This window comes from Pezoporus flaviventris, unplaced genomic scaffold (genome assembly GCF_033815535.1).
Source record: "Pezoporus flaviventris isolate CSIRO_AGI_PZ_B2104156 unplaced genomic scaffold, CSIRO_AGI_Pfla_v1 ptg000050l, whole genome shotgun sequence".
In the NCBI taxonomy this organism is placed as follows: domain Eukaryota; kingdom Metazoa; phylum Chordata; class Aves; order Psittaciformes; family Psittacidae; genus Pezoporus; species Pezoporus flaviventris.
In genome coordinates, this window is record NW_026892598.1 from 2,844,169 (window position 1) to 2,859,552 (window position 15,384).

Genomic DNA, 15,384 nt, shown 5'->3' on the forward strand with positions numbered 1-15,384 from the left:
AAAGTTCACATTTCAAGTGGCTTTAAATTATCCACCTGCATACTCAAAACCACTCATACAGCAAACACTGCTAGCAAAAAAGCATTTGGTCAGGATCAGCATACTTTTTGCATCACTGACAAGTGTGGTGTTCCACAGACCAGTACTACACAAATTCATAGGTTGGATTACACAGATTCTTTAGAATTCAAAGGTTAATCACATTTCCACTATTATACAGTGCTATATGTAACTTTAAATGTTTCCAAAAGCTCCAAGCAAAAAAGTATTTGCAGATGTCTTTATCTTTAGAATGGGGCAAATCTAATACACTAAAGTACTAAAATATTTCAGTGGATAGCAAAGTCAGTGGATGTACCTAGAAATAATCAGTTGAATTCAGATAAAGTAGGAGATAAAGACCTTGATACGAAATCCATGGAAATACAGATGTATCACATAAACTGTTTCTAGAATGACATCTTCAAATGAGAAACCATTCTACCTTACGTCAGTATGCTGTCAACTACTGGGTGAAAGAAAGGCTGGCAGCTAAAACAAAATTCTCAAGGTTCCCATTTCATTGTTTATAGTAACAGATGTGTATTATCTTGTCAATATTCCATGCATCAGGAGGCTGAAGCATTCTGTCATTTATCCACATTATTATTAACATTAAATACTACTCAAAGATACAAAAAAAAAAGAAAACCGCAGGCAAACAGAGAAAAAATATTAGCTTCCCCTTACTGTGTGTAAGTTACTCTGAAACTGCTGGAAACCACAGGAAGATGTTCAGAAAAACTTTTCTACACTCATTCTGAATCCACTTGAGACTTCAGTAGGAGATATCCCTACAAACGAACCTCATTTTATATAATTGCCTCTATTAACTTGCAAGAAGTTTGGGGGGGGAATATGTAATACAGCTAAGCAAACTTCAAGACTCCTAAAATAAACTTGTCTTTGTCCCTCTTGCGCAACCCTCTATTTACATTGTTCTCCTCCCTGTATCTTACGCAAAAGGCTTCTACTTTTTGATCTCATAAAAAGCATAATTAAGCTCCACATGCCACTAAACACCCACCCCCCCCCACCTCCCCCCCCCAGGTGTTTACAAAATCATTCCAATCATACCAAAAAACAACAGCTAGAAGTGCTACCAATACTACAAATAATAAGAGCAAGTCTAGACTACCTAAGAGACAGGTTTTATGTCTGGAATCCCAAACACTGCAAATTGGAGGCCCAGATTAGCAATTTTTTCTTAATATAAACTCAATCATAAAAAAATATATCAAGGAGATAAAGCTCTAAGTGAGTTGGCAAGGTAACCTGAGAAGGACAATTTTTTAAAAAAATGGAAACAATTCTGCAGCTCACAGTCACAAAGACAGTACTATATATAGGAGGATTAGATAAAATCTTAATGTCAACATTTGTTGATCATAAAACACGAAGATGAGCTGGATTTTATATATATATATTTGCTAAACAATATTTGTTGATTATTCTTTCATCTTAAAATAAAGCATGAAATGCAAAGTTCAGCTGAAGTACAGCTGGTAAAATGCAGTCTGTGTTCCCCGTTGAGGAGGGAGGATGTAGAATAAGCTGAAGGTAGACAAAGGTTCCTCCACAAGACTTGAAAATTACTTTATTACACTAAAGAAAATAGTATATACAAACCAAACAGTCTTCTGCCAAAAAGTGAAGGATAAAAACATGTATCTAGCTCTGAATTGGCTCAAAATCAGGGCTTAATTACGGGCTATTCAAGTACTCCTACCTTATCTAAGATTTTTTATGCCTACACATACTACTTGGAGAGTACTTTCTGCAGCAGATGAGTCTGAAAGTCACAGGTACCTTCAAGTACCAACTAACATTGTTTCACAACATTCCAAAACCACGGCATCTAAATAATGCAAAAGCTACAAAACATTTTGCAAAAGATGGAGAATGGGTTTACAACATATTTCATATTAGTTAACCAATATACCACAGAGCTCTAAAAATGACTGCTTCATATAAAACCATGATGCTTTATTAATAGTAATTAACACAGCAGCAAATTCCTCTTCATTCCTCAGAGCAAAGCAGCAGCAAAACCCCCTTCATAACTATTTGTATAAGCACAACACTAGAATGCTTTCAGTAAGTCAAGAGGCATGATTCAACAAAAAAACTTGAGTCATATTTTAGCAGCATTTCACTGTTTATGACCACTGGTGATACGACCCATTTATGGATAAAAAGGTGCTGCTGCATAACCCACATTCTGAAATCAGAACTGCACAGTGGAAGATTTATGAGCCCAGACAAATCTTTTGTTAGTGGCCACCTTCCACTAAAAATAAAGGTTGACATATTCAACGCCCATGTCCATAATAAAACAGTACAGATGACTTTATCCACCACCACCACCACCCCCCCCAACAATATTACAGAGGTACTATAACTTGGTTATGCCTTAGATTACTGAAGAACTGCCAAAAACAGGAAGTTAAGGTTTTGTTTCTTTTAGGACTGACAGCAGCAATATATTTACACACATGTAAAATGCCATATAGCACACCTACCCAACAGACTTCTGACAGAGAATGCTTCTCATCACCTGAAACCTAATTTTTACTATCTAATTTTCAGGATTTCCAGAGTAACTTTCAGAACTTCAGCTGTACTTGTAAGTAAAAGTTCTACAGGAAAGCATAATATTCTGCAATAATGCCAACATACTTGTGATAGCTCTGTACTACTTGTCAGATTGGAAGTGGCTGATACTGCTCTATGGGAACCGGGTCCAAAGCAACTTACTTCAGCTAGAAACTCAAGGAAATTCATCTTCATGGAGAATCAGAGTAGTCAGAGACATCATATTTCCCAGTCAGTCACTGTAATGTGACAGCATTTTGTTTGATAAACTCCACTTTTGCATGCCTTTAAATAAAATAATTATCTCCTTCTAAACCATTTATTTTTCCCTAACAGATTAAAGATTTTCTTTGCCTTCTTGGATCACTTATTACTTTATTAGTTAAAATGTCTTTCAAAACACCCAGTTTTGTGGCATTATCTGTGTGTTGTATGTATGCTGGAGAGGATAGAGGGCTTGAAAATCCCTTTTTATTTCCTTCACAAATTAGATACTCAACTTCAAAGCTCAAGAGACAAACATATCTGAAGATAACAACATGCAGCTATGCTTTCTCAGTTTAAAGCTTATTTTCCCACTTCCTGGTACCTTACAGGTTAATACACTCTATCTAGTTATGCCTGCCCCATCTCTGGCAGCGTTCAAGGCCGGGCTGGATGGGGCTTTGAGCAACCCCGTCTAGTAGAAGGCATCCTTGCCCATGGCAGGGGTGTTGGAACTAGATGATCTTTAAGGTCCCTTCCATCCCAAACCATTCTATGATCCTTTTACACATATTTGCCACATAAATTAATAACATGGACTATAGTTACAGGTCTTTATTCATTTCAGCTATTTAGGACAAACAATCCTGAATATATTTGAGCCTCATTAACTTTTACAAACACCAAACAAGAAAAAACATAATGACTTTATAAAAATATCTCCTAATAAACATATTAGGAGATATGCTTTTAATTAATGAGAAAGCATTTGAAAGAGATGCAGATTTGGTACTGATATCTTATGGACTTACTCCTCAACATACATCTTATTAACAATGCCAACTAATGGTTTTGTCATCTAAAAGGCATGTAACACCTCTGACACCCTATGAGGTTTGCTCAAGAAGCTGAGACATTTACTTTTCACCATCTGGGTTTCTAAACAAAAACAGAATTTAAATTAAATAATAGCTTTAACTTGCATCATTTAAAGGGAACACATGCCTTACTAAATGCAAGGCTGCTGCAGAGATCCCAGGAGCCACCACGTGAAATAAAGAAAAATAAAGGAGTGATGTTTTGGCTTCTAGCAAAAGTGTCTATAATCAGTTCGGAAAATGGCACCTGAAGCACAGGACTATCAGCTCCTAATTTAAATTGTGTATTCTGTACTCTTACCCTTCTTTCATATGTGTTAAGAGTTGCTAATGAAATGTGCATGTGCTACTGCTCTGCAAATTACATACCTCAGTCTCAGGGTACAGAGCTCACACTTCTCAGTGGGGGTGTGGCCACTCTATCTTCAAGTTATAAAAGGAAATTCTGGTTTGAGAGAAGCATTACTTGAGAAAGAGAGTGCAAAAATGTTGAGTGAAACTTCTTGATTGCTTGCCTAACTGACAAATGCCATCTTAAGTTCTACTTGACCCCATATAACACTCAGTCTGGGTCTTATGATCTGAAGATGCTGGAGGCATAAGGGAAAAAAAAACCAAAACAACCCATAACTAATTTCAAGCCATACTCACTTTCTCTGAATAAAGACTCTTGAATAAAGAGGACCAGATTTTCCACTACATCACAGCTGAAAAATGCAGCGATCGTTTCTATTACAGATCAAATAAACAATGTGACTGCTCATGGCTGTGAACATAGAGACATGAAAGCCCCTCCAAAACTCCAAACCAACTCTGAAAAGTCCCTAAGTTACTTTGCCATTAAATGATCAGCTCCTGGAGCACCACAGTCTGTGTAACGATCCTCCAAACAGAAGTCAAGACCACTAGAGCTGGTTGAGATACACATCACTGGAAAATGTCTTGACGCTTCTTCAAGATACACTGTATACTTTCTCTGTGAGAAAGTTATTCCTACGTACTTGATTTTCAGTTAAATTTTGTTTTGTTCATCAGATTAATCTGACCCACAAAACCTAACTTTGAAGCAAAAGAAATTTGTCAATGGGCAAAATAAGAGTAGTTTGAATGCTCTAACTGGCAAAATAAACAAAATGGCAAGAAACATACCTACAAAGGCTCAAAAAGAGACAAAAAGAAAGGAATCAAAGCACAGTTCGATCACCTTGTATTACATATCAGTGCTGTAAGAAGCTTAAACCAAATTTATACAGATAGCAGTTGAAGCTGCTAGAAGGTAATCAGTACAGTAAAAACTATGGAAAATATGCTACCAGCCATTCAGATTAAGAAAGTAATTCAAGTGGACATATCCAATGTTAAGATCACAACTACCATTTGGTAGCTTTTTTTTCCCTCACTGTTCATGTATGAGAATTAACAGAAAAATTAAGGGAAATTCTAGACCAAAACTTCTATTAAGAGACAAACTCAAGGGTGAACATTTGCAAGCTGGAAGAAAAATTAATCTGAAGATGCAACTTTCCTTGAAGCATCTGCTGTTTACATACCATACTTTGTTCTTCAGTCCTTTTGTTATCTGTATAACAGTAATCTGCAAGGACACATTACCTGCTTTAAAGATCATTAGGTATTTTATGATCTATCACTGGGAGGACTTGATGTACTGAGAGTCCTGATGTACTGAAATAAGAGTTTGACCAAGGTTGAGATTTCTCAACCATTTGATTATTTCCTCAGCCATTTGAAGCAGCAATTATTATTCTTTACCTAGCAGCAATATTTAAAGAAATCTCAAAATAGGCAAATTAAGCCACAAAGTATACTGAAATCTCGGTTTAGTCAGGTTATGCTAGTTATTATTTAACGGAAATGAGCAACTTCCTGTTGTCAGGGGAAACAGTGAGCAATTTCCATTTCAAGCCTCAGTATTTTGTGCTCCTGCAAAGATCTGTGCCACAACTTTTACTTTTGATAATATTCCACATGAAATTTGCTTCCAGGTGATATAAAATTAAGTATGTAAATATACTGGAACATTTCAGTTCCTTCTTCCTGCTTCTGAGCATATTCCAAATTCACCAAGTTTTGCCTACCAAATAGTGGTCTTGGACTTCTTTCCCCTGCAAAACTCTTCCTCTTTGGTTTCTCTGCCTAACCCCTGCCCCTGAAAAAAAAAAAAACAAAAAACAAAACCCCAAACAATTCACATTTAGAGCTTCTTCAAACTTTTACATGGTTTGACAGACAGCAGATGATTCCCACCTCTTAGAAAATAGACCGCTCAGATGAAGCAGTGTGGAACATCAAGACACCTTCTTCTAACGCTCAAGTAGCCGATTCCCTTAAGGATGTTTTTCTCTCCTTCCCATTACCTTGCTTTAAATGAGGCAAAGGTAAAAATGTATACTGTTTATGTAACATGCATGTTTAAGTTAAAACTGAGGTCTGCAAAACACATGATGTTACGTTTTTGCACTACTAATACATGGTAACAACAATACAGGCAGCATGATGTTCTTCCATCCATCACATGTTGCAGGGAAGAACTGTGAGTTAAAGAAAAGCATGATGTAAGAGATTAGATGTAAGGAAGAAATTCTTTCCTGATAGGGTGGTGAGGCACTGGAATGGGTTGCCCAGCGAAGTTGTGAATGCTCCATCCCTGGCAGTGTTCAAGGCCAGATTGGACGAAGCCTTGGGTGACATAGTTTAGTGTGAGATGTCCCTGCTCATGGCAGGGGGGTTGGAACTAGATGATCTTAAGGTCCTTTCCAACCCGAACTATTCCATGATTCTATGATGCGAAAAGGAACTTAACCTAAATTCAAGTTACAGTAACTTGTGCTGCCTCCAAAGTTTACTAAAGTTACAACTTTAAAAGTTTACTTGAAGTTGTAACTTTCACTGAGCCTCAAAATTTTACTGAAATGCTCATAAATCGCTACAAGGTCGAAACAATAACTAGAAACTTCCACCACAAAGGAAAAAAGATTCCCTCCAAAAAACACTAACTGGAAGAGTTACAAGCAGTACACAGTGTCAAAGGCTTTTCCTACGTTTTTAAACAGCATTCATGTAAGGTAATGTGCTCCCCCACCACGGGAACAGGAACAGCGTACAGACCAGGACTCTGTCCAGGCAGGGTGCCTTTATGCATCTGGTGCAGCCTGACCTATGATGCCCCGGCAACACCCGCCTTGGGTCTGCCAAAAGACAACAGTTGCTGGACCTCGCAAGTGACGAGGTTCAGACCAAAGGCGCTTTTCAGGCCAGACCTCGGGTCTGTGGCAATCGACGGGCTAATTTGCGGTCGCAAGGGCTCCGCTACCAGTGCCCTTTCAAAGCAAATATCCTACTTAGAGCTGACAGGAGATAAACAGCGCTGGCAGGAACCAGCGAGTGCAACCCACAGCTGCTCACCCGCCGCATCCGGCAGCTGGGAGAGTTCTGCCCTGGCGGTTGGTAACGTGGGCAGTTTCACAAAGTGTTTTGCAAAGGAGTACAAGCGAAACCAGACACGTGCAGAGCGGAACATCACTTGGGCTGCGTTTTGCTTTACGGATGCGGATGTGTGCTCAGAACGGTTGTGAACGTGCACCTCCAGAGACGCAGAGACCTCCACCGTGAAAAGCCTGACCATCCTGCCTCGTGAAGCGGAGGAGCCCACCCTGAGCCGTGACCTCTCTTGCTCAATTAGCAGTATGTAAGCCAGAAATAAGCTAATTTTGTGGCAGAATTTTGCTAGTCGTAGTTCAAACTCTCAGAGAAATTTGTCCCTTTACCAGCGCCGCGCAGCACTCGGCTGCGTCACCACACTTGTCGCCTCTGCCTCAAGAGCTACAGACGTGCTCTGTGCGGACTCAAGCACACCCCGACGGCGTTTCGCCCGGGCCAAAAGCAACAACGTTTCTGAGAAAAGCAGGAATCTGCCCCGCCGCCCGGGGGAAGACAGGCGGAGCGGCTTCCCGACGGAAACCCCCACGCAGCTCTCACCCCACTGTCCTTCTTCGTGTCGGAGCTCTCAAGGCGAGAGCTTTCGGGCAGCCCCCACGGGCAGAGCCGCTCCGAAGCGGGCCGGGACTCCGCAACGACTAGACCTGCCGGGGCAGAAGGCGGCAGCGCCCTGGCTCCGGCTCCAGCCCTGGCCCGGCAGGGACTCCTTGAGCTCCCTCCGCCCCAGCCACCGCACTTCGGCCCCCGCGTCGAGCCCTGAGTAACTCGGGGGTAGCCCAGCTCCGCTTCCCACTTGCGGCGCCGGGCCCCCACGGCTGTGAGGCTGTGGGGACACCGCCAGGCCGCGGCGCGGTGTCCCGCTCGGGACCAGAGCTGCCCGGCGCAGAGTTACCGGCGGCACTTACTGTGTGGACGCGGGGCGGCGGCGGCGCCTCCTCGGGGCTGTCGGCTGGAGCTGCGGGCGCGGCGGTGCTGAGGCGGTGCGGGCACAGCCAAGGCAGCCCCCGCTCTCCGCTCCAGGGGGCGGAGCAGGCTGTGCCCCCGCCCGCCCTGGCCGGCCGCCTGCCCCCGGGGTGGACACCGGGGAGAGCATCAGGGGGAGGAGAGAGGGTGAACACAACTCCTTAGGAAAGCGCGGTCGCGGTGCTGGGCTGCTGGCCCATCTTCGCTTCGCTTCCTTCCCTGCGTTGGAACTTGAGGAATTCCAACTGTTGCAAGAGCAAGCCCCGAATAAAACTGTTATTTCATTCCACTGAGCCGAATGTGATAGAATCATGGTGTGGGTAGGGTTGTAAAGGACCTTAAGAGCAAATAGCCCCAACCCCCCTGCCATGGGCAGGGATGCCTCACACTAGACCATGTCACCCAAGGCTCTGTCCAACCTGGCCTTCAACACCACCAGGGATGGAGCATTTACCATTTCTTTGGGCAACCTGGTCCAGTGCCTCACAGTGAAGAATTTTCGTATATGTAACCTGAATCTACTCTCTTTCAGCATAAAACCATTCCCTCCTGTCCTATTCTGATAGCCCCCCAATGAAGAGTCCCTCTCTGGTATCCCTATAGGCCCCCTTCAGATACTGGAAGGCTGCTATGAGGTCTCCATGCAGCCTTCTCTTCTCCAGGCTGAACAGCCCCAACTTTCTCAGCCTGTCTTCATACAGGAGGCGCTCCAGTCCTCTGATCATCCTCATGGCTCTCCTCTGGACTTGTTCCCACAGTTCCATGTCCTTTTTATGTTGAGGACATCACAACTGCACACAATACTCCAGGTGAGGTCTCACGAGAGCAGAGTAGAGGGGCAGGATCACCTCCTTCTACCTGCTGGTCACACATTGTGGTGTTAATTTTGGCAGCGAGCTGCTGCCTAGTGTGTAGAGTAGGGGCACTCATCTTTGTGCCTCTACTAGAAGGGGGACAATTAAGAGGTGAGGTTCCCAACAGCTATCACAGGGTTTCGAGTTTACAGGAAGCAGAAAAGGGGTTAAAAGTTAGTTGTGGAATAAAATAACAGAAACATCAGCCTTATTCCCACGAGAAACGACTTAGAACTGATAGTTATGCATTGAACAAACAGAACAATAAAAAAAAAAAACAAACTCACAACTGCACACTACAACTGTCAACCCCCCCCCCAAAAAAAAACAAAAAACCTGAAAAAACAAACCCAACCAAAACAAAACAAAAGTTGTTAAAGCTAACTTATTTAAAAATAAGAAAAGACAGAAAAGGAGAAAGGCCAAACCCATGCAGATTTTATAGCTAGAAATGGGGAGGTATAAGAAACACCAAGAAGCTTAGTAAATCAATCTTTTTATTTTATAGAAAGTAGTTTGATCAGTGTGCTGAACCTGCCATTAGAGGTGGTTTTGCTATTTTTAGTAAAAAATAAACATTTGAAAAAATTACCTTGGAGAACACATCATCTCCGAGCTTATTTCCTTTTAATCACTTTTTTTATACCTATTGCAACTAATCTAACACTCAGTGCTTTTAACAGGGAGGGAGTGGTACCTAATGTAGCATATCTCAACAGTTTATTTCCTGTAACTGGTAGCGAGGTTTCTAAAACGCAGTAGAACATCTAATAAGCTCACCTTGTGCCACAGCAGCATGATACAAAATCTGCATCTATTCCACTATCCATCTTTGTCCATAAATATCCCTCAACATCAGCTGTCAGCTGAGAATTTTCTGGTTGAAAGTCACACAGCAAGCCAGTTCAAGTACCCAGATGGCCAGTTTTAACTCTCACAGGTTACGAAGTAATGGTAAAGAACTGGGATAGTATACCTGTTTGAGGTAATTGAATTGGCAACACAAGAATGACACGCTCTGATTGTATTATGTATTGCTACACAGACAAACACATCACAGCTGCTAATCTATGATATTTTGAAAGGGACATTATCAACTACAAGCTATTTTGCCTGGACATGGAATTGTTGTTGACTAAGCACTGGCAAACAAAAAGTTTAAGCTCAATTTGTGCACATAGCTACTTCAAACACACAATCCCCCTGCGTAGCCCCTGTTACCCTTCTGTTTGAGTAACTCACATAGCAACAGGGAGAATGCATTAACTGCCAGCGGACAGAAGCCACTCGAAAAGTTTAAGGGCAGCAGCTGAAAGACTGCTGAGTTTAGTTTCTCCCCAATGACTAGATTTAAAGTTGAGAGTGTCCCTTTAAAAGTTTCATATACAACAGAAGTTAACTAATCGATTCCATCGTTACAAGAAAGTTACCAGTAATTTGACTTACAATAATTGTTAAACACCAATAAACATTATACAAGCAAACAACTCATTTTTAAATGAAGTAGCAGCAACATGGAACTCTTGAAGGTTGAGTTTCTGCAGGATTTATTGGGTAGATTATGAAGGTGTGGCAAATACATCTTGATTTTACATGATTTCATTTTGAGAGTAGTTTATGGCAACTATAAACATTATTGAAAAATGCCTGCTCACAGTCAGTACTTTTCTGGTATAAGCCTAAGTTTGCCAGGATTATTCACAGTGCAACTCTACTCAGAAAAAAAATGACAACATTGTATGTCTTGGCAAATTACATATAAAATCTGCTCAGTTTGCAGATGATAGGACAGCTTTTTGTGATTGCCAGTACAATAAACTGTGCGTGAAATACTAAAGCTAATGAGATATAAATATTTAAGGACAAAACATCAAGGACATCATAATTATATAATATTGCCATGATGTTTGCACATTTTTCTTTTTTGAATGTAACTTTATTAGTTCAGTGGGTGCATAAAACTAATGCATGTAAATAAGCAGCAATATAGTCAGGGTTTCAGTTGATTCTCAAGGAGTGTGCTACTGTTAACGCCACTGTTTTCCTTCTTTGATAAGAATAAGGAATATTAGAAACTCAGCCACTGAGCAGATATAACATACACATTGGGCAAGTCTGGTAAGGTGGTATCACTTTTAGTCAGTCACTTTTCTGGTCCACCACTGTACTTAAACTGCTTTGATATCAATACTTATTTCAATGTGTAAGTGTCATAGAACAATTATACTGAACAGCTGTACCAGTTTGAAATGCTGTCACATGTTTCTTCATGGCAAAATATTCACATTCTTTTTATTGCACAATTTGAAAATTTAGGTTATGTGCATAAAAACCTTCATAGTGTTTGCACTGCAACCTGCGAAACATACATTTAAAATGACCTTAACATGTTTTACAAAATCTTTTTAAACAATTTTATATTCTTAAGAGAAAAGCATCCTGAGAATGTTACAAAGTTCATTTTGCAAGCCCTTCATTTCTGCTATGCTTTATTTATCCCCATAGTTTGTAATTTGACAAGTTTATTTTACAGTTAATATCTTGGTGCTATATTTCACAAAATATCTTTTTAGCAAAAAGTACACCATCGGCATTCAAGTAATCCAGCCTCACATCTAATTTACAAATTAAACCTTTGTCAGGCTCTCAAGTCAGGAAAAGTAAACCAAAATACTTACAGAAACAGTTTTAAGCTAACAAAACAAAAATAAAAGGCTTCATTAATAATTTGGTCAAACATTTAAGTTATGCAGTTTAATATTTTGGCAAAAAAAAACTAAACCAAAAACCCACCCATCTATCCTTTCCAAAATATTTTGTCTTTCATTTTACACCAGATGTAAACATACAGTACAAAGACAGTATTAAAGTACTTTGCTGTTGAAGTTTTTTACTTTTTCTGTTTTTGTAAAGTACTTAGGAAAAGCAGACAAACAAGAACATAAGTGCTAAGTATGAACTGAGTATCTTTGGGCTAAATAAAAGTCTTACTGGAAAAAATGTAAAAATAAATTATTATTTTATTCCCCTCTACAGACATGTAAATAAATAGTCTTTGAAGAAATTCTAGTGCCATATCCTAAAGCATTATCTTCCTGCATCTTTTTGATCAAGACTGAATCGCCACACAATCTTGACTATTTTACTAGGAAGATATATGTTAATATTTACAGATATTTGTAAAGGGAGTGTTCAGGGTAAAAAATATATTTCTTTTTAAAAGGTAAGCCTGCCATCCTGATGGCAGAGATTCAAGCTATAGCACAGAAGACAAGCCACAGAACATCCTTCAGTTTCTTACACCCTAGATCAGAGGAAGGAGATCAGGCAAGTTAGAGAGGTAAACAGCCTGGATTCCAGGAATGGAGACAGATAGTGGCTTATATGAATGCTTGCATGGCCAGGACTATCTATTCATACAGGCTTTCTCTTCTATACATAGGTAAAATATTTTAATGTCAGCTGACTACAGTTGAGAAGAGAGACAGTTGTAATAGTTGCCACAGTGAAACATTATCTGGTTTCCCTCTGGACAGAGGCCATGCCCAAGGTGGGAGTGTAACTACCTCAAAAGGAAGAGTAAACCACTTCAGCAACATCTTAATAATATTATAACTATATAATTTGGAGCCATATATAGCTTTTTTTTAGGCAACAGTCAAAATCTGAAGAAAAAAGGCATCAGTACATCAGGGGCTTAAAGTTTCAGGTAATAAACATGGGGACAAAAAAACCCAAAAAGTGCATCTTTGTGGCACAAGCTATCATTGTGTATCTGCTTTGTTGGCTAGTTCCAGGAAAAGTATTTTCAGGGATGGTAGAAGGGGAATGTTACACACTGTTCTGAGAAAAATATTACATCATAAATTTCACATCATTTTTTAACACATCATTTAAAGGGCTTAATCTATCAGGCAAGATCCTCATCTTTACTGTTCCATCAGCACCACAGGAGAATATGTGATTTGCTGGTCCCGTCTCAATTTGCATGACTCCTGTCCCAATGTTTCTGAATAGAGACTGTCGAGCATGCTCATTGACGAAAGTGTGAAGAAGATTAAATGTAGACAGACTCCATACCTGAAAAAGCATCAAAACATCAAATTCTTATAAGGATAATTACTGTGATCTTAAAATTCACCAGTAATGAGTCATAGAGAAACTGGTCTACATTTTGCATTAATTTTTCTGACATTAACTGTACATGAAAAGATAGGTAGCAATCTGTAATGACCCAGTTATAGAATATTAATACTCATTTTCTTTAATGAGTATATATGAGAACTACAGTAAGACCAACAAGGAGGACTGTGAGACTAAAATTTCATAATTACATTAGTAATAGTGAAAAGTCAGGGTTAAGAAAACATGACATATCTGATTATTACACACCTATGCAAGACTCTTTTTGAATTTACACTCCATCACCATCTGTTCCCTTCCCTTCATTAATACCTTTATGTTGCCTTCAGCAGATCCTGTGACAAAATACTCTTCTGTGGGATCAACAGCAATCGCTTTGACTGGAGAATCATGACTCTGGAGTAACTGTTGCTGCTGTTTTTGTCGAAGATCAATTATACATGTAAAGCCTTTTCTGCCTCCAGAGATTAACAGCTGATGTTTTGGAGCATATGCTAGCACAGTCGCTCCACTATCATGACAGATAAAAGCTGAAAACCAAAGCAAAGTAATTTAAATAAAACACACAGTACTAACTTCAATTTTCTATCAAGCTGTAATGTTTCGAGACAGTAGCAACAGTTACTTTAGTAATCCAACTGACTACAACCAGTACATTTATTGCAGTACCATATTATTAAAGCCCAGGTTCACGTCAGACATCTTGAAGTTTCAGTATTCTCAAGCAGATGCAAACTGTATAAAAAAAATATCCTTTTCTCGATCCCTGTGTAATCACAAATTGTTAAGCCTTGACCAGAAACAGACTCTTTTCAAGCTATGAAAACTTGAAATGCTTGATAATTTAAGGCGTAAGTGCCTTAAATGCTTGATAATTTAAGATAATGCTTAATAATTTAATACTCTCTAATGCTTGATAACTTAAGGCATGAGTTTCCTGTAAAAGATGTCCTCCTAAATCTCTTGCCCAAGTACCTTGCAAGTTTCAAATGGCTATTTTAGGTTCATAAAAAACAAGTCCTCGCACATTTTCCAAACACATAATGTTAACTGCAAGTGCTCAATGCTATCTTTATAGTACCAGTATTTGGTCTAACACTTAACTAATAAATTTTGAGTGGGGCCTCTCTGATTTATGAGTACAGACACAGCCACAGGAACCTTAAATTGAAGGGTGTGAATGCATATCCTGAAAATACGTACCTCATAACTGTGCTAAAAACTATAGCTTCTACAATGTTACAGCTATTGTTTTCTCAACATGCTAGTCACTACAAGCAGGAGTTGCTCACAATCTTTTAAAAAGGAACAGAAGTCACAGATGTCTGGCTGTCAAGGGCTGCACTTGTGCAAAGGCACAAGCTATGCAAAGGACGGTGCACATATCCATGAAACTAACCATTTGTATAAAGCACTAAATTTCTCAAGAATTTGTTTTTATATTCCTGCTGGTACGCTCAGGTCTGTGAAAGATGTTTCATTGCCAATATTTTCTACAATAACTTTTCTACATATACAAACACAATCACAGTGTGATTAAATATTTTGATGGTTTTATTTAATTTTACTTACCATGCACCAAGCTATTTGTAGGTGAAACCAAAGTATCCCAAAGGCAAATATTTCTGGGGGGGGGGGGGGAATCCAAACAAAAAAAAAAAATCAACAAGAAAAAAAACAAAACAGTTTTAATTCAGGAACAAATGCTCTGTAGTATTTTAACACTTTAAAAGTCATCTGAACCTTAAAGATTGTTTCAGGCATAGTCTGTAAGCAGACTTTCAATAATAACTTTTGAGCAGACTCCAAATTACTTTTGTAGTTGTACAAATACTGTAAGAACATGCACTGTACACAATCATTCCATGATTAATTTTTATCATAAAGGATTCATACTGAGATTACAATTTTTTTGTAGCTGAATTCACCTGAATGCTAGCAGGTTTTGCCATTTCTTGATCAAAACACACTTAGTAAGTGTGAAATGTAAACCTACGCCAACTCTCCACATCTACAAAAGTAATTTAAGACAGGCTTGTATGACTTGAACAGAATAGTTCAGTTGGAAGGGACCTATAATTATCCAACTGCCTAACCCTTTCAGGGCATACCAAAAGTTAAAGGCTGTTATTAAGGACATTGTCCAAATGCCTCTTAGGCACTGACAGGGTTGACCACCCTCTCAGTAAAGAAATTCTTCCTAAAGTCCAGTCTAAACCTTCCTGGCACAGCTTTGAACCAGTTCCACACGT

At 39.5% G+C, this 15,384-nt stretch overlaps 2 protein-coding genes across 2 annotated transcripts in view; both read right to left on the reverse strand.

Annotated features, from left to right (window-relative positions):
* The window catches only part of TNFAIP8 (TNF alpha induced protein 8), a 62,030-nt gene extending 53,856 nt beyond the window's left edge, over positions 1-8,174 (reverse strand). Inside the window, exon 1 of the mRNA XM_061468691.1 lies at positions 8,074-8,174. Within this exon, the coding sequence (XP_061324675.1) occupies position 8,074 (1 nt within the window). The 5' untranslated portion in view covers positions 8,075-8,174. The remainder of the gene's footprint in view (positions 1-8,073) is intronic.
* Positions 8,175-12,680: 4,506 nt separating this feature from the next.
* Positions 12,681-15,384, reverse strand: part of DMXL1 (Dmx like 1) — a 75,334-nt gene continuing 72,630 nt past the window's right edge. The window contains exons 42-44 of the mRNA XM_061468700.1: positions 14,705-14,757; positions 13,445-13,662; positions 12,681-13,069 (exon numbers count right to left, since the gene is read on the reverse strand). Of these exons, the coding sequence (XP_061324684.1) occupies positions 12,845-13,069; positions 13,445-13,662; positions 14,705-14,757 (496 nt within the window). The 3' untranslated portion in view covers positions 12,681-12,844. The remainder of the gene's footprint in view (positions 13,070-13,444; positions 13,663-14,704; positions 14,758-15,384) is intronic.